Source organism: Pipistrellus kuhlii, unplaced genomic scaffold (genome assembly GCF_014108245.1).
Source record: "Pipistrellus kuhlii isolate mPipKuh1 unplaced genomic scaffold, mPipKuh1.p scaffold_m20_p_6, whole genome shotgun sequence".
Classification (NCBI taxonomy): domain Eukaryota; kingdom Metazoa; phylum Chordata; class Mammalia; order Chiroptera; family Vespertilionidae; genus Pipistrellus; species Pipistrellus kuhlii.
In genome coordinates, this window is record NW_023425562.1 from 68,491,987 (window position 1) to 68,514,575 (window position 22,589).

Here is a 22,589-nt window from a genome sequence, read left to right on the forward strand (position 1 = left end):
TGCTAAAAGAGCCAATTTAGACATCAGTTGCTACTGAGAACGCTCAATGAATGTGGGAAGAATGAGAGTGGGAACCAGCTCCTGTCCTGAAAGTTTAGGTTTTTCACCACCCACCTGGGAGAGGATATGTTCCCACCCACCTCCCTAGGTAGGCTCTGGCAGAAGAGAAGATAATAATGCTGGCTGAGTGGCTCAGTTGGTTGTATCATCCTCCAGTACACCAATAGGTGGCAGATTCAATTCCTGGTCAGGGCACATACCCAGATTGCCAGTTCAATCAGTGGCTGTATCACCAAAGGTGATATTTTTTTGTGAAATGGAGTTAAACTCTTTCTTAACTGGAGACACTTGACTGATACTTTTCTGTCTCCCCCTTCCTCTCTCTAAAAATCAATTTAAATATTTTTAAAAAGAGAAGATAGTAGATGACAAGACACTTGGGAACTCCCAAACACTATCACCATACAGGCTAAAGGGGAATTCTTTTTAATCATGATTACCAAGTGCTTAGAACTTCATCACTCTGCCTTTTTCTATATTTGCATTTTTAATATAGAAGTGAGCCTTGCTCATCATAAAACAGACTCTAGACATTTCAAAAATGTAGGTAAAATAAAAACTACAATGTCCCTTCTCTCTGCTCTTCTATTTCTCCTCTGTGAATCCTACTTGCTTCCTGATTTGAGTGGTGCACTTTTGTGCGAATCCTTCAAGATTTTTTTTCCCCCAAACTGGAATCATACAGTAGATCATGTCATGCAATCTACTCTTCTATTTAACGAACTCTCTCCCATAGTGTGGATACACCATATCACTGATTTACCTAAGCCCCTGAAGATTGACATTTTTATTTCCCCCCAATGTTCTACTATTATAAACATAGATCTTTAAATTCTTGTGTGAGTCTCTTTAGAATAAATTCCTAGAAGTGAAATTTTTCGTGTCAAGAAGTACATACGACTTTAATTTTTATGAACATTTTCAATTTTCAATTTAGTTTCTGAAAACATTGAACCAATTTACAGTCCTCCCAAGAGCCTCACTTCTCATTTTGATCTCAGAGGAAAAGGAAGGTGGAGAGAATGTTGTAATGATCAAACACTTCCCACTACCCTTGAAAAGCAAAGGTGATGCTGAAACCCACACATCCCTATTTTCACCACTGACTTGAAATTTCCATAATGAGGAAATAAAACGCATGATTTAAAAAAAAAATCTAAAGCTATGAGATTAATGAGAGTTGAGAGCCTATGACTGGAACATTTTCTGGCTAATAAATTTAGGGATGGAAACAGTGTTGTGTCAATTATAGTAATTAACCAGAGATGAAGAACAATTGAAGGGAGCCACCCGTTGCCAGCCAAACCTCAACCTAAATGCTGAGTGATGAGCTACTGATGAGGATGGGAAAACCAGAACTCTAGGACTGGGCTGGGACTGTGAAAAGGATGCAGCTCTCATTCTCCAAAATATGTGTTAGGTCTGAGAAACAGGGTTCCATCCTGCCTTGGCCTCCCAAAGGACTCCAGTCTCCTACAGCTTGCCCTTCAGGAAATAGGACAGTAACCAACAAACACATTTGGCTGTATCCCCAAAGGTGTATATTTCTTGTTAAATGGAGTTCACCTCTTTCTGAACCTGAAATAATATGACCCTGAAGAAAACTTACCTTATCTCTGTGATGAAATGCACAAACAGGGAAAACACCAAAGGCAACAATTGAGCATCTTGCTGACCAGTCAGAGAGAATTCATGACCCCACACTAGTCAGTTTCGCTGAAAATAGTTCTTTAGTATAGGGAGGAGGTGGAAAAAAGGTTTGAAGGAAAAGGCTGCACATTCCATAGCTATGACTAGAAATCCTTTCTAATGTTCCACCAAGATAAGAGCATTTGACTTATTATCATATAAAATCACTCTAGTTGGGTAGCCAATTGCTATTTTTTTAATTCACTTTATATTTACAGAAAATAAAATTTACTCTCTCTTTTTGATGCACTGTTCTGAGTTTTGGCAAACACATAGAATCGTATAATCACCACCTCAATCAAGAGAAAGAACATCCCCATCACTCCCAAAATTCCCTCATGCTGCCCCTTTGAGGTCAACACCTCCCCAGCCACCACCCTCCATTCCTGGCAACCACAGATCTGTTTTCTATCACTATAGTTTTGCCTTCTCTAGAGAATGTCACCACATAGACAGAATCCTACAGTCTATAGCCTTTTGAACCTGGCTTTTTCCATGCTTTTGTGATTCATGTATGTAGTTGGGTGTATCAAAACTCCTTTCTTTTTTATTGCTGGGTGGTATTCTACTGTGTGCATGTGCCGCAGTTTGTTTATTCATTCTCCAGTTATGGGACATTGCATGACTTCTGATTTAGGTGCTTATAAAGTCAGCATTTACATTTGCATACAGGTTTTAGTATGAAATGAAGATTTCCTTTACCTTGGGATTTCTGAGTCATAGGGTAACACAAGTGCTATTTAATCTCTAGACAATATCACCGTCCTCAGAGTGCAATGAAACTAGAAACAGTTCAGTTGCACCGAGGGAGGGTTGGGAAGGCTCTTCCCCATGAATACTGTTGTCACTTATGTAGCATGGGTCTAGGAATGAGTGGGCTGATCTGGTCTGTCTGGACAGCCATTCTAGTTTCATCTCAGCATGGCATGAGGAACTCAAGATATGGACTCTGAGGTTTCCATCTAACGAGTCCAAAAAAATCACTTGCCTTAAGTCAAGCTAAACCAAAATACTTCATTTTCTTTCATTTTCCCATCAATTTTTGTATCTTAAAGGTTTTATAAAGACTTATAGACAAACAGATACTGGCATTTTTAACGGAACGAAATAAATTTAAATGGAATTCTGATTATTTTCCATTTGAATTTTTTAAAATTATATGCAATCTCCAAATTTAAACATCAAATGTGAATTTATGTGATTATATTTTCAGAAAGCTAAAAACATATAAATATTATCATGATTTATAATCCCTATTAATCTTAACTCTTCAACATAATTTTTTATGCTTTTTTCTTCAAGAAGATAAATATTTTTAAATGTTCCTTTTCTATAGCAATTGAGCACAGCTGAATTAAATCCGGTTAGTATTGGATGGAGTCTAATTGTGGCACAGTTAACAATTCTTTCTTGTTTTAATTGAATTAAATTTGAGACTTCTATTTTTCCCTATTATCAGTTTATTTCATTTTTCCATTTTCAACTTGTTTTTCTAAAATAATAAGGGAAAACGCAATTAAAATATTCAAATTATGCTACTTATAACACCACCATAGCTAAATGTGATATAAATAAAGTGTGATGACACTAGCACATTTAAAAAAAAAAAAAGGTTTGGGGATATTAACATTTAATGTACAAACGTATAAGTAATGAAAAGATGAATGTTTAAAGGTTTGGAAACCCTTGGAAGCATACTTATGTTGTTCTGTTCATTTAAAAAAAAATCTTATTTTATAATTCTGTTAATGTACAGATACAAGCAAGTTCCACCTCATAACTCCCATCACCATCATGTCAAATGATATTGGAGTCTACGAAGTGATTTAGACAACCATTTGTCTTGTAATTAGTTTATTCACTCAGTGTGCATTGAAATTCTGCTACACGTATAATGGCATCAAGTAAAAGGCACTGTCTAAATCCTTGAACCATTTTCAGTGAACTGAAGGGGATGGAGAAGTGAGGCAAGTCTGATAGAAGGGTATCTGTCCATAGCACAATGTCATGTGGGAGGGCTCTTCCTGAATGAGATGAAATTTGAGATTTAAGGAGGAGAAAATTCCAGACAGATGCAGCATTAGAGGATGGGCATGGATGGAGCTACATGCAGGGGAATGAAAAAGGATAACACGAGAGCTGTGGATTTATTTCCTGGGACTGCTGTAACGAAGTCCCACAAACTGGGTGTCTTGAAACAACAGAAATGTATTTTCTGACAGTTCTGGAGGCTAGAAGTCCAAAATCAAAATATCAGCAGGGCTGGAGTCTCTGAGGGGGATTCTGTCCTATTCCTCACTTCTAGTTTTTGGTGGTTGTGGGAAACCCTTGGCTTTCATTGGCTTATAAACTCATCACTTCAATTTCTGTCTCCATCTTCACCTGGTGTTGTCCTCCCTGTGTATCTTTTTGTCTATCTCTTCACATGGCCTTCTCTAAGGACACCAGTCACTGGATTTAGGGCCCACCAAAGTCTACTATGACTTCATTTAGCCTGCAATGACACTATATACAAGTAAGGTCACATACCCTGGAGCTATGTATCCTATACCAGATTTTGACTTCAACACATCTTTTGGGGAGACCAACTTCAATTTACAACAAGCAGGATTCTACAAACTACAGTCCACCCACTGCTTTTTTGTTGTTGCTGCTTGTGAATAAAGTTTTATAGGAACACAGCCACACCCATTTGTTTATATTTAATTTGTTTACAATGTTGGCTATTTTCCCATTACAAAGGCCCGAATGAGTCATTGTCACAAAAACCACAGGGTTCCTAAGGCCTAAAACATTACCCTCTAGAGGGCCCTTTCCTGAAAAAGTTTGGTGACTCCTGAGCTAGAGAGAAACTGGGTAGTAGACCAGTCATGAACAGCCTTTGAGGTGAAGCTAAAGAGTAAGAATTTGACTGTGAAAACTCCAGGACATGTAATGCAGTGTTGATAAGAAGCATGCAAATGCAAAATGAGATAGAGACATCACAAAGAAAGGGATTTCCAGGCCCCAAGGAGACAAAATGGTGATTAGAGAAGGAGAGAAGTGGGAGAACGTGTAATGGAGGGTGGAGAATGAAATGTGCACTTTTGTGATTTCAACAGTTTCCATGCTGGGTTATCAGAAAATCAAGAAACATGCGGAGATTTAATTGAAGGGGAATTGTTGAAGTTGGAGGTGAAGGCCATGAAATGGGAAGGCAGGAGGATCAGATGAACATTTTTCATGGTCCTTAGAAATGCCGAGAGCAGTGTTGACAACATGGGGGGCAAGGAACCCCATGAATCCAGGACCATGTCATTAGCAAAAGGTCTAGGGCAGGGCATTTCCTTCCCAAGAGATCAGTGTCCATAATTCAATAGGTACAATACCTTGTGCAAAGTGATTCTGTGATTAATGTGGATTCTGGTGTTCCATCCTTGTAGCAACTTAATAAGGTATGTGCACAGCCTTCAAATGAAAGCCGTAATCACTTTTCCATGGTTTATGCATTATGAAGTCGGATTCCCATCACAAATGCCGACAAAGTTTTTTGGCTTCAAAACCAATTAAAATGATGAATAGCTGTGAAAGGAACCAGAAGTGCATTTAATCTTTTTCCAGAACAGTTGGAGATCAGTACTTTTTTGTGTGACATTTCACATTAGCTGAGAACAAAAAATTGGTCATGTTTGAAGGTAAAACTCAAACAACTTCTTCATGAGAGAGAACTGATGCACTCGGCTGTTTTCCAGCTATAAGTAAACACTGAGATATTTACAGTGTGCCTTGTGCTTCCTTTTCACTTGTCTCTCAAGGTGATAACACTCTATTTCTATCATCTCTTAGCAAGGTTATGCTAAAAAGAATCGCCAACATGAAGATTAACAGTTTGAAACAAAAAGTGACAAGTGAGAAGATGGATGACAAGTTTTGAGTTTAATTTATTATGGATACAAAAATGAGTGGCAGCCAACAGCCTGAATTGCCCCCATCTTGCTGCCATTTAATATATCTTCAGTATTTGTGCTCCTGTTCAGTGCTGAGGGTGCTAGGATAAGCAAGATGCTCAGTCTCCTAATTGTTTACTTTTTATTATAAGAAAGAACTGTAGATGCCATGCATTACAAACAGAATGAGTCTGAGTCAGAAGATCTAACTTTTAGCACTAACTCAGCCACTTTCAACTGAAAACTTTGAGCAAATTCATAACCTCATTGAGCATCAGCCTTTTTATCTATAAAGTTGGTTTTACAATATTGAATTCTCAAAACTGCTGTGAGGCTCAAATGAAATCAATGTGTATGGAATTACACACATATATAAAACATACATGTGTATCAATAATAAAAAATATATAATAGACCTCTGTGCAGTATATTTACTATTCACATTGCTATGCTTTTGATTGGAGGAAAATACATATTTAAGACAAAGTCCCCAAGTTGGACAGGAAAATACATATTTAAGACAAAATCCCCTTCGACAAGGTGACTCAGCTGTCAGTGAACTTCGCTATTTTTAGGGCTGGAAAGGAGAGGCAGGTGATACTGAAGTTGTGCAATCAGACGCACGAGGAGGGCAGTAAACTGGCCTCTCCCTCTCTCGGGGGACATCTGGACTCAGTGGCAGTGGCTTGACCTCAGCAGCCATCCAAAGGCGAGCAGAACACTCACAGAGAAAGCAAAGGTAGAGAAGCCTTGAACATCTCTCTCTACAATGTTGTAGAACACCCAGGCAAAAGAGAGGGAAACACAAATTGACTTGTACCTCGTCACCTTGACAACGCAAATTTAGACCCTGGCTGCTACATTATCTTCTGATTCTCCTTTCAGAGCCGTGGCTGGCTCATGTCGTGCTGATTTACACAGTCCCACTGCAGGGCCTTGACAGCACACTCTGTCTTTGTGGAGCTGCAAGAATCAGCCTTGAATTGCCTTTTGAGTCAGCTACTCCTGGCCTTTTCAATCAGCTGCCCAGCAGTTTCCTAACATCAGCTATTGTAAGCCCATCTGTTGGCTGCCCCCCTTCTGTCCTGTGTCCCAAGTGTATCCCTGTGGTCACTCTGTGTGATCACTCTCCTTACTCTCTTATTAAGGTATCAAGTCTAAATTCAACTGTTTTTCTTAAACCCATTGCTTAGATCAATGAAGTGATCAGGTTCTTAGCACAGCCGCAAGCTGCTTTATCACAACTCACTCAAGGTAAACTTTGTCATCCTGGGGATGGGGTGTGTGTGGGGCAAGGGGGGGGGGGGAGGTACCCAGCAGTGAAGGCCACTGGAACAGAGAGAATCCAAACAGGGTAGGAGAAATGCAGGGCAGTGCTGGGGAGTTTACCAGTTAGTGGAATGGGTCATGAGTGTGGATTGGCTTCAAGCAGCATCTATGGCCAAAGAGGTCCAATTTAGCTATGAGGCCAAGCATTGACCAAGCACAGAATTACAGCACACATGTAGTTAGCTATGTGCACCCTTATTTTTACCAAGTCCAAATTGTATGTACTATATTGTTAACTTCACTTGTCTATATCATTTATTAGAATAGGAAAGAGTCAGAGATAACAATAAGCATGCACTGAAATATAGACATATTTTAAAAGATGTTTTAACTGCTACTACTGTTAAAGCAGCTTGGCATTTAGTTTATCTTTAATTGGGTGTCCTTTCAAGGTTTGGAAGAAACTTTTTGTTAAGCAGCAGGGGGCAAAAATAATTCATACCTTAATATTTATCAAGATTTATTTCACAGCAGGAGAACTTTCACTCTCCTGTCTTACAGAATTGGTCCCCCAGCAGCCCCTGCTTTCCAGAAGCACAGAGAATCCAGTCATATTGTGCATAAGAATCACACACTTTATCTTGCTTTTTTTGTTTTCTTTGGTTCATCAGGTCTCTCCTTCAGACCCAAAGGAATCCATTGTGACAATTTGATTCTCAGGACTGACCTCCATAGAAAGGACTTCAGTCTGAGAGATGCTCTGATGTTCCTGTCACTCCCAAAATACCACCCTTCAACCTCTACTATTAGGGATGGGGTTCTTCAGCTTTTTCCAATGTCCATTCTCTTCTGTTAAAGCAAATAGAATTGGGAAGAACAACATACTGAACTTATTCATGCTAAGATATGAATGGCTAATCAAATTAGATTTCTTCCTGTCCAAGTGGAAGGAGGAGGAGGGAAAGTGTGTGTGGGGGAGGGGGGGCATGGCGGCGAGGGGGGTATATCAGGGAGAATATAGATTTGCAGAGTAAAAGTGAAGAGCCAGTGGGGAAACCTGACCCTATGCACTTGCTTTAGAAATGAAAGAACCAGCATGCACACACAATCCCCTGGACACCCTGTACAGATTCAGGCTCAGACAGTCTGGGTGCGGCCTGAGATTCTGCATTTCTAACAAGTTCTTGGTAATGTCAGTGGCACTGGCCCACTAGCCACTTTACAGTAAGCAGCAATGGCTGGGTCGGCAGGGCAGAATATGAGTGATTAAAATGACATTTACTCAGTGTTTCTTGACCTTGGTACACATCAGAATCATATGAAGAGTATATTGGTTAAATAATGATGCCTAGACCCCAGCCCCAATCAATTAAATCTTGGGGTCCCTTAAGTATTTATATTTTTAAAAGCTCCCCAGGCAACTCTATTGAGAATCCTGAGTTGGGAAGCACTATTAGCTGATAACTGCATTGAAAACTCGAGTGTCAGTTCATAACTGAGGGCTAAGGACAAGATACTCCAGCTAAGGGCATCTTCCTCTCCAATACTGACTTGCTATTGCACAATACTCAACAAATAGCTGGTACTCAGTATTGAAAAAATAAATAAATGATTGGCTAAATGCATGAATAAATAGAAGTGTTTGAAGGCCAATAGTAATGTAAAGGATTGAAGGCATAATGTTGAAATGACAAGTGACAGGATTAAAATTTGAGGACAAGAAGTCCTTTTCCATTATTCCCTCAGATCCTCTGTAAAGATACTCAGTTCACCTTAAGGCTGACTCTGCTGATAACTGGAAATGTCAAAGCTATAAATATTTCCATTACTTTACTCCAGTGGTCCCCAAACATCCACCAATCACAGCACACCTTTGCCATTTTTTATATTGGTGCTATTATTTACCTAGTATGTTTTCCTAAATTGACTCACTTTTCTAACATAAATGAATGTGTTTGAAAGGGAAACTATAAATCACTGTTTTAAATAGAAAAACAACCAATATCCCTTGACATAAATAGAAGTAACTGTCAACATAAAAACAATGAAAGCAACTCAAGCTGGATGTTGCTTCCAGCCAGTGCTTGCTTCTGTCAGTTAAGAAGATGGATTAGGAGGGGACAGGGAGGAATTAAAGGCTTGTCATTGGCATAATAAGAAGGATTGGAGGAGTGTTTTTGAAAAAAGTCACAGTCTGGTCACAATACCATGCTGTTGAAGGCACCATGTGCAAGCATCCGGCAGCGGTGGAGAACATCCGGCCTCTGACCATGTAAGACCCTCAAAATCATTTGGTCCGGCCCTGCCAAAGCATTAGGGGTGAATTAATTAAATGTTTGACCAAATATAGCAGGCTAATTTTTAAGTTGATAATTTTGTATGGCCCGCAAATCCTATATAATAAAAACAAAGTATGCAAATTGTCCCCTCGACTGGGATTCTTCCAGGAGTAGGACCAGGAGGGAGACAGGCCAGGGGAAGGGAGGGAGGCCCAGCCAGCAGCCAGCAACCCCCAGGGACCCTACCAGTGCACTGGCCCTTTAGTGATGTTATAAATATCCAAAAAGCCCTTGGCAGAAAAAAAGGTTCCCCACTCCTGAAAGGAACACAACTCTCAGCCAGTGATTTTCCTAACTGGACTCAGAAACCCCAGGCCATCAAGTTCTGCTGAAGATGCTGGGAAAGGAAGTCTTTCTAAGATTTCCATTTCTGAGGAAGCCAGTCATCAATATTGTTTGTCTCATAAACAGTGTGATGTTGGTTTGCTTTTGTTTTCTCATTGTTTTTGTTTTTTCTAAAACAATCCTATATCTAAGAGAAACAATATAATCAACAGAGAGAAAAAAGGATCAGGCTGTGCCTTGTTGTTGAAAACAGGAATTTGCTTTCTCGTTGGAGGCATACTTCCTGGTTTAGGCCTCAAAAGCATTATATCTATGTCAGAGGAGAGAATTCACTAGATAAAAACCATGCTGTTAACAAAGGGATGGGTCATGCAAAGCAAGAGATTTGCTTCCTGGCTCCTCAGTGAGGGGTGTCCCAGTGGGGGCTAAAGCATTAGCTCAATTTATACACCTGGATTTGAATAGAATAAACCATTGACATTTTAAAGAGTAAATCCACTAAGTTATTATTTTTTATTTGTAGTTGTTTTTCTCTTTTATACAACACAAGCAACAGAGTGGAATGTTAAGATTCTAGTGTGGAGAAGCAGCATTGCAGGCAGAGTTGGGGTCAGGCCTCTGGAGCCAGGCTGCCTGGTCTAAATCTCTGCTCTGCCTCTTCTCATCTATGTGACCTTGAGCAAAATATTCAACTTCTCTGTGCCTCAGTCTCCTTGCTCATAGAATGAGGGTGGTAAGAAGAGTCCTACTACACAAGTACAACATAAGGAGAAGCTCAGGCATACAAAACATCTAAGACAGTCTCTTGGGCAAAGCAAACACTTGATATACGTTACCTGTTATTATGGCAAAAACATTATACAAAGCAAAAGGTTACACAATGAAAACTATATCTCCCTTCCACCCCATTCCTAACTTCCCTCACTAAAGGCAAAGCACTATAAAAAGGCTCTTGAGTATCTTTCCAGATATACTGAATGCATTTACTATCAAGTATATCCCTCTCTTCTATGCACTAATAAGAGCTCACTATGCACTTTATTCTACACGTTGCTTTTTTTTACCTAATATTATTTCTTGGGAAGAAGTTCATTGTAAACCTCATGCCTCATCCGTTGCCAGGACTGCAGTTTTGCATTGTATGAGTGCACCATTATTTACTTAGGTCTTTCCTCATGTTGGATACTAAAGCTATTTCAAGTCTTTTACTTTTACAATCATGCTGCCATGAATACGTTTAAAAATAAATCTTTTGTATATGGGCAGATATGTATCTTTAGAATAGATTCTTAGAGGTGGGGTTCCTGGGTTAAAGAGCCTTTGTACCTATTCTTTTGATAGATATTGCCAAATTTCTCTTCCAAGCGATCATACCAATTTGCACACTGGGTACCGTTGTATACAAGTGGGTCTTTCCCCTCATTCTCAGAATAATGTTTTAATAAATAGGATAACTGAGGAAAGCAATTACATGGAAGCAAGGTTATCAAACAAAAATAAACATTTGTGAAATGGCAATATGTATCCTTCTTTAATAATTTGTAATAATAAAAGGGCAATAGGCTAATTAGACCAGACACCTTCCAGGCATCATCCCGGATGTCCTTCCTGATGAAGCTGGAGTGGGAGGGAAGTCAGCTGGGTCCCAGGTGCCTGCAGGTAGCTGAAGGAAGCAGCCCAGGTTCTGGGTGCTGGAGGAAAGCAGGTGCTGACAGCCGGGAGAAGAAAGGCCTACTCTTGCACAAATTTTTGTGCATCGGGTCTCGAGTACATTAAATAACAAAATCAAGTGGCAGGTAAGAGTGAGAAGAAAAGATATTCAGCATATCTGCAACAACTCTAATGTGATACAAAAGTTCATATTGGTGACAATTCACAGCTACTGCTAATAATACCATGGCTTGTAATCTACATCCATAATTGAAAGAAATGCTAAATTTGAGTTGGCAGCACATGAAAATAAAGATGTAAATTTTTTTCTGAACAAATGTTGGACTCTTAGAGACAGCTCTCTGAGATTAATTACAGTGAGTAGCAGTTCTCCTCAATGCATCTGGTCAGCCAAAGGAATTGACACTTTTTGGGCAGCTATTAAAATTCATGCATGGGAATTTGCCTCAAACTAGTCTAATACAAGTTTCATTAGCCTTGTAAAATAGCAAGACAAGCCAGGAAGCCATGGGCAGGCAGGGGTAACTCTAAAGAGGCCATCCAGGTGTTGCCTTCACTGTGTCAGAGGAGGTAATAGCCCTGTTTCTTCCTCCGATACATCTGCTCTCCTACCTACCCCACAAAGTTTTAGAGAATCTATACTAATAAAATTGGTTGCAATGCCCTCACAGTAACAACCAAACAGCAGGCTGCGTGGGGCGACAAGGCAGTGAGGGATGCCCAAGCCAGCAGAGGGGGACAGTGAAGATCAACCAGGCCAGCAGGGGGCACTTGTGGGTGACCAGGCCGACAGGGGGGGCACTAAGGAGCAACCAGGCCAGTTGTGGGGGAGGACATTTAGGGGCTACCAGGCCAGGAGAGTGGGAGAAGTTAAGGGCCATCAGGCTGGCAAGCAGGTGAGCAGTTAGGAGCCAGCAGTTCTAGATTGTGAGAGGGATGTCCAACTGCCAGTTTTGTCCCCATACCCGGGATTCCAGGGATCCCAGATTGGAGAGGGTGCAGGCTGGACTAAGGGAACATCTTCCCCCATGCACGAATTTCATACATTGGGCCTCTAGTATTAAATAAAATAAGAGAATTTAAACTCCTTTGAAAACAATTTAAAGCTACTTTATCATCATCATCATCATCATCATCTCCTTTTATGTTTACTGCTTAGAACCTCTTTCAAATATGCTGGTAAAGGTATTATTGAGAGCCAGAGGATAGAGTTGCTCCTCTTTAGAAAATACACAAAGCCTAGTAGTCCAGGACATGGCTTGAGGCATGGTGATACTTACCTAGAGGGTATTCCCGTGACTAGAGAAGTTGCTAGAATTTCACAAGTAGGAAAAAGTGATGATGGGAGGGGATCAAATCCACAATCAGAGAACACTCTGTCACTGGAAAAATCTGTAAATCTTAGAATTATAGAAGAAATAGTGCAAACAATTTTCTGACTATGCATCTTTGTTTAAAATTTTTTGAGTGCTGGAGAAATGTTAAATTTCATTAAGTTTTACAGCCAGACTTAATGTAGACATAAATCCCTTTAATGTTGGTTTCAGTCAAAAGTAAGCTGAACATTATCATTAAACCAGTGCATGTGGGAGAATTATTTGAGGAAAATCAAAATAGGCACAGTTGGGGACATTCAGCCATGACCATATTAGATGCAAGCAGGTGCAATAGCAAAATTCTTCAGGCTCTAATGGACTGGGCTCTTTTGCTACTCACTTTCCATACAGATGAGCTTTGTTCTGGGCAATATGGTTGCAGTTTGTGAGTCTACCTGGGGAAGCTCATTTCTCTTTTATTAGTCCATGAGCACAGTGCAACTTAAACTAATATTGTTACACAGATCCTAGCTTGGTTATTTGGTTACTAGAGGCCCGGTGCACAAAAATTCGTTCACTCAGGAGGGTTGGGTCCCTCAGTTCAGCCTGTGCCCTCTTTTTTTTCTTTTTTTTGAAAGACTTAGACTTTATTGTAATGTAGCATTAAACTCTATAACATAGTTGAGAGACAATGTTCCAGAGCTTCTCAGGTTCATAACCATATGTAGAAAGTTGTTTGTCCACATTCCCAATGCTTATACTTTGACAAGAAGGACTAATATTGGAAACTACAAGAAAATATCAGTAATTCAGGGAAAATAATAGTAAATAGATGAGAACTCGCATAGAACATGTAGAAAACACTTCTCCAAGTCTGTTGTTAGTGTACAAAAGGTATCTGAGATCCAGGAAATCCTTAATTACACTAAAGAGCTCATTAAACAGTGTATGAAACCTCTATTATTTACTTAAAGGAGCCTAGAACTGTAAATGTGTGTCATACAAGGCAAAATATGCTTGAAATAGATATCCTTGAAATAGACATTTCAGACAAAATATCCTTGAAATAGACATTTCAGCATCTTTGGAAAGCCTGAGACTTCACTGCAATGTAGCATTAAACTCAATAATATAGGTGAGATATAATGTTCCTGAGCTTCTCAGGTTCATAACAGTGTGATAACCCGCATTTAACATGTAGAAAACACTTCTCCAAGTAAGTTGTTTGTGTAGAAAGGTATCTAACATCCAGGAAATCCTTAATTACAGTAAAGAGCACATTAAACAGTATATGAAACCTCTATTATTTACTTAAAGGAGCCTAGAATTGTAAATGTGTGTCATACAAGGCAGAATATCCTTGAAATGTAGAAATAAGCACAATTAAGCAGCTTTGGAAAGCCTTACACTTCACTACAATGTAGTATTAAACTCTAAAACATAGTTGAGAGACAATGTTCCTGAGCTTCTCAGGTTCTTAACAGTGTAAGAACTAGCATTGAACATGTAGAAAACACTTCTCCAAGTAAGTTGTTTGTGTAGAAAGGTATCTAACATCCAGGAAATCCTTAATTAGAGATAAGAGCACATTTAACAGTGTATGAAACCTCTATTATTTGCTTAAATAGGCCTAGAACTGTAAATGTGCGTCATACAAGGCAGAATATCCTTGAATGTAGAAATAAGCACAATTAAGCAGCTTTGGAAAGCCTTACAATTCACTGCAATGTATTGTAGCATTAAACTCTATAACATAGTTGAGAGACAATGTTCCAAAGCTTCTCAGGTTTATAACCATGTGTAGGAAGTTGTTTGTCCATATTCCCAATGCTTATACTTTGACAAGAAGGCCTAATATTGGAAACTACAAGAAAACATCAGTAATAATAGTAAATAGATGAGAACTCGCATAGAACATGTAGAAAACAGTTCTCCAAGTCAGTTGTTAGTGTAGAAAAGGTATCTAAGATCCAGGAAAACCTTAATTCCAGTAAAGAGATCATTAAACAGTATATGAAACCGATATTATGTACTTAAAGGAGCACAGAACTATAAATGTATGTCATACAACACAGAAATCCTTGAAATAGATAAATAAACATATTCAAGAAGCTTTGGAAACCCTTACACTTCACTGAAATGTAGCATTAAACACTGTAACAGAGGTGAAAGACAATATTCCCTAACCCTAACCCTAACCCTAACCCTAGCCCTAACCCTAGCCCTAACCCTAGCCCTAACCCTAACACTAACCCTAGCTTCCCAGCTTCATAACAGTGTGTAGCAAGTTGTTTGTCCATGTGGGCAATGCTTATATTTGGATAAGAATGCCTAATATATGAAACTACAAGAAAATATGAGTAATACAGAGAAATTAATAGTAAGTAGATGAGACCTCATATAGAACAGCTGAAACAGATTTCTCCAAGTCACTTGTTACTTGAGAAAAGGAATCTAAGATCCAGGAAAACTTTAATTAAATGTAAGAGCACATTAACAGTGTATGAAACATTGTCTCTCAACTATGTTATAGAGATTAATGCTACATTGCAGTGAAGTGTAAGGCTTTCCAAAGCTGCTTAATTGTGCTTATTTCTCTCTTTCAAGCCTTGTATGACACACATTAATAGTTCTAGGCTCCTTTAAGTAAACAATATAGGATTCATACACTGTTTAATGTGCTCTTAACTCTAATTAAGGATTTCCTGGATCATAGATACCTTTTATACACTAACAACAGACTTGGAGAAGTGTTTTCTACATGTTCTATGCGAGTTCTCATCTATTTACTGTTATTTTCCCTGAATTGCTGATGTTTTCTTGTTTCCAATATTAGGCCTTCTTGTCAAAGTATAAGCATTGGGAATATGGACAAACAACTTCCTACACACAGTTATGAACCTGAGAAGCTCTGGAACATTGTCTCTCAACTATGTTATAGAGTTTAATGCTACATTGCAGTGAAGTCTAAGGCTTTCTCCAGTTGCTTAATTGTGCTTATTTCTCTCTTTCAAGCCTTATATGACACACATTTAAAGTTCTAGGCTACTTTAAGTAAATAAAAGAGGTTTCATACACTGTTTAATGTGCTCTTACATTTAATTAAAGCCTGTGCCCTCTTGCAGTCTGAGAGCCCTCAGGGGATGTCAGGCTGATGGCTTAAGCCTGACCCAGGGAGCAGGGCTAAGCTGAAATTTGACATCCTTAACACTGCAAAGGAAGTGGGAGAGGCTTCTATCACCGCCACTGCACTCACAGCCATCCGCTCGGCTTATGGCTGAGCAGAGCTTCTCCTGTGGGAGTGCACTGACCACCAGGGGGGAAGCTCTTGCATTGAGCAACTTCCCCCTGATGGTCAGTGTGCATCATTATCGACCAGTCATTCCTGGTCATTCCACAGTTAGGATCAATTTGCATATTACCCTTTTATTATATAGGATATGCCTTCAGGGAAAATAGCAAGCCAGAATAAAGGGACAAATGCAATGTACTTTCTTGTTCTGAGTTCCTATAGTGATGAAATTATATTGTCAGCTAAGCATATGCGATGCTGTACTCATGACCTTAAACTCCTATTGTTGGAGATAGTATTTAAGTCTGGTATTACTTGACATTTCCCAGGGGTCATCTTGTCTCCCTGGTACAATTTCTCTGAGGTCTAAGCTTATATATGACAACTAAGGGCCTAGTGCACAAATTCATGCACCTTGAAAGGAACTGTGGGCCACAAGGCTGAGGTGGACACAGTGGCAGGACTCAGCCCATCCTCCATGTCCCCACCTGGTCCCTCCCACCATGACCCCCAGTCCCCTGTCTGTCGGCAACCCGGCTCCCACCACCACCATTCCTACACACTGACGGAACTGGTTCCACTCACACCTGCTGCTGCTGCCAGCCCCAATTGTTCTGCACCGTCAGCTGGTGCAAGTAGCAGCTGCTTCTCCGATTGCCCCTCAGAAGCAGGGGGAGGTGGAAAAGCCCTCAGGGGCAATTGGGGCTGGCAGCTGGTGCAAGTGGGGTTTGTGCCAGCAGCAAGTGCAAGCGGCTGGCAGGACTGTGGTGCATGGGAGCAAAGAATTTTCAGTAACCACCAGAGGATCACTCTGATGGCAGTGACCAGTGCCCCATCTTGGCCTGGTGCCCCGCTCACCTGCTCCACCATCCCACTGCAACTGATACCTGCCATGTTCTGCACGCGCCCCCTGGTGGTCAGTGGGCTTCATAGTGACCAGTTGTTCGATGTTCTGCCGTTCATTCTACTTGCATATTAGGGTCTTATATATATATAAATACCTAGAAAAAACTATTTCTTGCCATGGCTCACAGGCATGCTAGTACTTCCATAGTGCATTTGTATGAAATTTTTAAAAAGTGTCTTCTATCGGTGGGTAAGTTGCAAAACAGCACCCCTTCTTCTGAGCAAACAAATTAGAATATGTACCCCCTCCTGGGCAGACAAATGAGAAAGGGTAACCCCTCTGGGCTGACCAGTTATTATTTAAAGCGCCACTCCAGGTACACCTAAAACTAATACAATATTGTATATCAACTATAATTGAAAAATAAATTTTAATTTTAAAATAAATAAAAATAAAGGCCCTCTTAGGGCACATGGTTTGGCAAATCCATGCAGCCCCCAGTGGCTCCCCTTGGGCTTGCCCCTTTATGCAAAACACAACCTACATGACTGCATGTAGCACCCTTGCTTGCAGATACCACTTTCCTAATTTTATAGTCAGACTATAGGGCTTGATCCTTGGGGCTCTAAATATATCTCTCAGCCAAAGCAGTGCACCCCCACTTTAAATATAGTGACCTATTATAAGAGCCTGGGGTTGCCAAAATGCTGATGCAGAACCACATTTAAAAATGAAAGTTAGGCCCTAGATGGTTTGGCTTGGTGGATGGAGCATCAGCCTGAGGACTGAAGAGTCCCAGGTTTGATTCTAGTCAGGGGTGCATGCCCAGATTGTGGGCTCAATCCCCAGTTGGGAGAGAGGCAGCCGATCAATGATTCTCATTGCTGTTTCTCTCTCTCTCTCTCTCTCTCTCTCTCTCTCTCTCTCTCTCTCTCTCTCTCTCTCTCCATCTCTAAAGTCAATAAAAATATTTATAAAAATGAAAGTTGGTGAGAAATTGTGTAGCAGACCCCACGTGGACCCATATCACCTGGATGATTACCTCTGAATACCCAGAGCTATTCACTGCAAACACCTGCCTCTCTCTGCCAAGGGTGATAGGTGACCTTGGGAACAGATAGGACACAGTAGATGGAAAGACAGAGAGTTAGAAGGTTGGTGCCCTTAGAAACAGTCTTCAACCAGTGGGCAGAGGTTGGGGAAACAATGGTGGGGCTCTCTACTGCCTCTCTGAGCCTCCAGCTGTCTGAGCCCAGTTTCTAACCACAGGAATGCCTAATAACCACCTGTGATTAGTCTGAACCTGGGACAGGTAAACTTCAAACTCCTAGCAATGTACGGAAGGTTTATATCAGATTTCTTTTCAGCAACTAGAGCCTCCTAGAAAAAAGGGGATGAGGAACAAGCATGTCTCAGAGAAAAGACTTGCTGAGACACTATAGTGGAGGCCCCAGGCTGTCAGAGGGCAGCCTGGGAGCCTATGAGGCCTAGGATGTCATTCAAGGGTTTGCAAATTCTTTTTATGAAAGATGGTAAATTTTTTGAGATTCATGGACTTCTGTCACAACTGTTTGTCTGCTGTTGTAGCGTGAAAGCAACCATATGCAATCTGTAGGGAGTCATGACTACTAGTATGTTCCAATAAAACTTTATTTACAAAAGCAGGTGTTGGGCCAAATTTGGCCTATAGGCATTTTTGTGAAAGACAACCATAGGGAGTCATGACTTGCACTTAAATTAAGTCATTAAATTCCAGATTTGGCAATAAGGGTGGAAGTATCAGAGCAGGATCTCAAAAGATTTTCTGAGAATGTTAAAGCAATGGAGGGAGTGGGCATGGTGTCCACTGGGTCCACCACCAGCTTTCACAGTGAAACCAGCCCTAGCATCCGGCATGTGCCATGTGTGGAACTGTACCTTTGTTGACCACACAATGCAGTGCCTCAGATATGACAAGCCTAAAGATTTTGTGGAAATAAATAAATCCTTTGTCCTTTCCTGGCTGAGTGTGCAGGCAGGCCATCTGATGGAAAAGTGCATAGTGCAAGCAATGGCCAAACCCGTAATGATTAAACTTTCTTGCTAAGAGTTACTCTAGCCTTTTTCTCTGGCTATGCATACAAATGAAGTTTAGAAATAATTCCCAGGGAAGCCCTGAGGTCAGTTTGGATTCAGCCCAATCTTCTCACTTTCTGCGTAATGGTACAGTGATAATTCTTAATAACGACTGAATCATCCTGATCCTGAATCATCAATGATTAGATTATATTCACTAAACATCTAGTCTTTTCTAAAGCAATAAAATAGACTAATGCACTTTAGGAAGAAGTTATAAAAGAGTTCAAACCAAAACAAGTCATTCTACCTAAAATGACCAGGACATTAAGTTTACAGAGACACAACTTTCCCCCAAATGTCAGTGTTAAAGGCTATCTTAGAAAATTCCAGGATAATTAATTAAATTAATTTATTCCTGAACACAAACAATTTCATGAAAGGAAACGCCATAATTCAAATCAATAAATGATTTGGTTTGAGCCATAAAACTATAAACAGCCTTTGTGAAATCTTGCTTACTGTTCTTTCTTGCTATAAACCATTTGACTTTCATCCAGAAAACATACAGCCAAATAATCACAACTGTTTGCTTTCCTTAATACTCAGTGTAGATTGTTATGTAAGGAGGAGAGCATTCATCATCAAAATCATTGGAAAGACAGCAAAATACTTAGAATTCCTAAGTTATCATCCATTTCAACATTCAGAAGTGAAATTGACCCCAGACAACACACAGTCTTTCTTCTTGCTGTAAAAATACTTCAGAGTTCCTTGGATTCTCAACTACCAGTTCCATTGTCAGAACTCCCTAATTCCTCTTGTGAGCAATCACCCACCTCAAGGCAAACCATTTGCTCTAGAAATGAGCACCAAAAGGCCTTGTCCCGGGTAATGATTATGAGCCAGAAAGGTGAGCCAGAGTGGAGAGCTTGCGAAACAAACACAAGGTGTGGAAAATTTCAACTTGATTTTTCTCTAATTGAATTTAATTCCTATCTGCCAGGATAATTGCACTGATGGTTTAAAAAAAATTTTTTTTTTTTACTTTGGTCAACTCATGTTCCTCCCCCCCCCCCCCCCCCCCCCCCCCCGCCCTCCTGTCTCCAGAATTTCCCTCCAGCTTCAAGGATGAATGTAGCATTAAGGAGAGGGATCAGTGGTCCTGATGCTTGCATCTCATCCTCGATCCATCCTGGACTGTCCTGTTGCATGCATTCCATACCTACTGGAAAGTCAGTTCATGCACATCATGCCTAAACCCTGCATCTTCATTGTCCTGACCACAGATCTTTCTGGGCCAGATGGTTCTCACTGTTTGTCCTCACCAATCAGCCCCCAAAAAAAGATTGTGGCTGTTCCTTACTCCATATGGAGGGTCACAAAAATGCAGAGTGGGGCTACCTCAAGCTCCCCAGTTAAGACACCTAACAGAGCCACTTTGATTTGCAGTTTCATTCCTTGTCCAAGGATGAGTCCCAGACTTCTCTGAAGTTGGACATTCCAACAGAACTCTTCCCACTTCAAGAGCACAGCTCAGAAGAAAGAGGTAGCACTCATGGCACCTCTGAGGACCCCACAATGGCTACTCATGCTGAATTTTCTATCTAACTCATCCTAGGTCAGGAAATTTTAACCTCTATGGAAAAACCAATCAGGCTTAACAATAGTCCTCCAGATCTACTGTTTAAGTTTCAACCTCAGCTTTGAAACACAAAAGAAAAAATATTAACTTGTGTTTCTCTTGATATTCCTATCCCACCAACTCTACCTAAGAATGCTCTTATCTAAAAAATTCAGGGAATATTAGGGGTAACCAAATATGCTTAAGGAAGGCAATAAATTACTATATCATAATGGTATCAATAAAAAAAACTGCATATATTAGACTCTTAATGATATGCTTTTGAAAGTATTTCTGCTGTAACCTTATAGCAGCTTATGTATCTCCTTTCAACAAAACAGTAAATTGTGTAAATGACTGTGGTTGATGTTGAGGTTGATATTTAGGGCTTGGGCAGGGATTAAGCATGAAAAAAGTAAGCCCCACATCAGTCAGAAGCAGGGAGCTGGATTTGAGCCTTCCACTTAAAGCAAGAAAACTATAAAGGGCCATCTCACTTGTGACATGAGAACTAGAACATTCTGGCCATCAGTTCAAAGAAACTTAGCTTAATCCCTGGATTCCAGGTAAATCCCATTTATACAAAAGGCATAACTCAACTTAAAATGAAGACAGCCCTGGAGAGTGTAGGACTCAAAATAGTTACTCTTACGGCCTGAAATTGATTGGGATGAGGAAAGGGGATAGCCAGTTTTGCTCAGTGGAGAGAGCATCGGCCCGCAGACTGATGCTCTATCATTAATTGAAGTTCGAATCTCCTCAAAGCCACATGCCTTGGTGGCAGGCTCCCAGCCCAGGGCATGTGCAGGGGCAACCAATCAATGTCTCTCTCTCACGTCAATGTTTTTTTTTCTCTCTCTCTCTACCCCTCTCTTTCTGAAAATCAGTGAAAAAAAATATCCTCAGGTGAGGATTAACAAAAAAAAAGGGGGGGGGGGGCGCGATAAAAGGGAAGACATAAAGCTCCAAAGACACATTTCAGCTCTATCACCATTTGACAAGGGCTGGTCCAGAGCAGAACATAAACACAGCAGTGGGGAGGGATTAGCAGCTTGAAACCGTTGTATCGCATTTTCTCTTGCCTGTGCCTCTGGCTTTATTGACCCAGTGAGACCCCTTGTGTTTTTCAGAATGCCGAAGCAAGTTATGACTTCAGTAGCAACGACCCCTATCCTTACCCTCGATACACAGATGACTGGTTTAACAGGTAAACTGGGCCTTACGAGGTGTCTTTGGCTTTAGGTTTGGGGTTTTATTCTGTTGTTTTGTTTTGTTTTTAAGGCTTGATAATTGCAAGCAAAATAATCTCAGTACTTCACTAAATTGTGATTTTTCCTCTCTGTGGCTATATTCTCTAAATTCTTAGGGTTTTTTTTCTAACATTGCAATGCTCCTGTAGAATTAACTGTTGGACTAGGAATTGTTTGCCACTATATAAAGATAGAAGGAAATAGGAGTAAGAAGAAAGCCTGTCTGGACCCACCACAGGGTGATTTAAAACATGCTGATTTCACGTGATCTGTGGAAACGATTGTAGAGAACTGTTTTTTGCCCATGGGTCTGCGTCTGTGTGTTTTTTTAAGTGTATCTGCTGTAACCTCATGACGGTCATGCAATCCCTTTCTTAAAATGAAACTGACAGAGGTTTGAAGTATTGCTCAGCATGGAAAACTATCCAACATCTACCTATTTTCTTCAGCCTATGTGGCTACTTATACATGTAAGTGCAGCCTCTTTTTTCCCCCCAAGTAACATTCTTATCTAACTGGTTAATTACATATAAGAAATACCAAAAAATAAAGGTGTATGGCTTGCTCAACCAAAGACTGCTATACTTTTTAAACCTAGTGCTTCCCTATTATTGATGTTCTTGGGTGAAGTTTATGAGAATCTATGAACTTTAATTAATGATATAAAAATATATTATGTGTACAGCACCTTATTCATTTCTTTTACCTCTGGTGACAAACTCGTGGCCCATAAAACAAATGGAATTCTCAGTTTAGTGATAAGAAAATATAGATAGGTTTAGAAAGGGAAAGTGACTTCCCTGGTCAAACAATTTTTATATGTCAAAGTCCACACTTGAATCCAAGCTTCATAAATGACTCTAATTCCAACTTTTACCATCCTTTAGTAAGCATCATTTTTATTATAAAAGACAGGAAGCATTATGGTCAGAGAGTGGCCATGTAGCTTAATCTCTGTTCCTATAA

The 22,589-nt window shown here is 40.2% G+C and overlaps 1 protein-coding gene across 1 annotated transcript in view; it reads left to right on the plus strand.

The window, feature by feature from the left end:
• Window positions 1–22,589, plus strand: part of PCSK2 (proprotein convertase subtilisin/kexin type 2) — a 235,000-nt gene that overhangs the window by 155,954 nt on the left and 56,457 nt on the right. Inside the window, exon 6 of the mRNA XM_036418996.2 lies at window positions 21,504–21,580. Within this exon, the coding sequence (XP_036274889.1) occupies window positions 21,504–21,580 (77 nt within the window). The remainder of the gene's footprint in view (window positions 1–21,503; window positions 21,581–22,589) is intronic.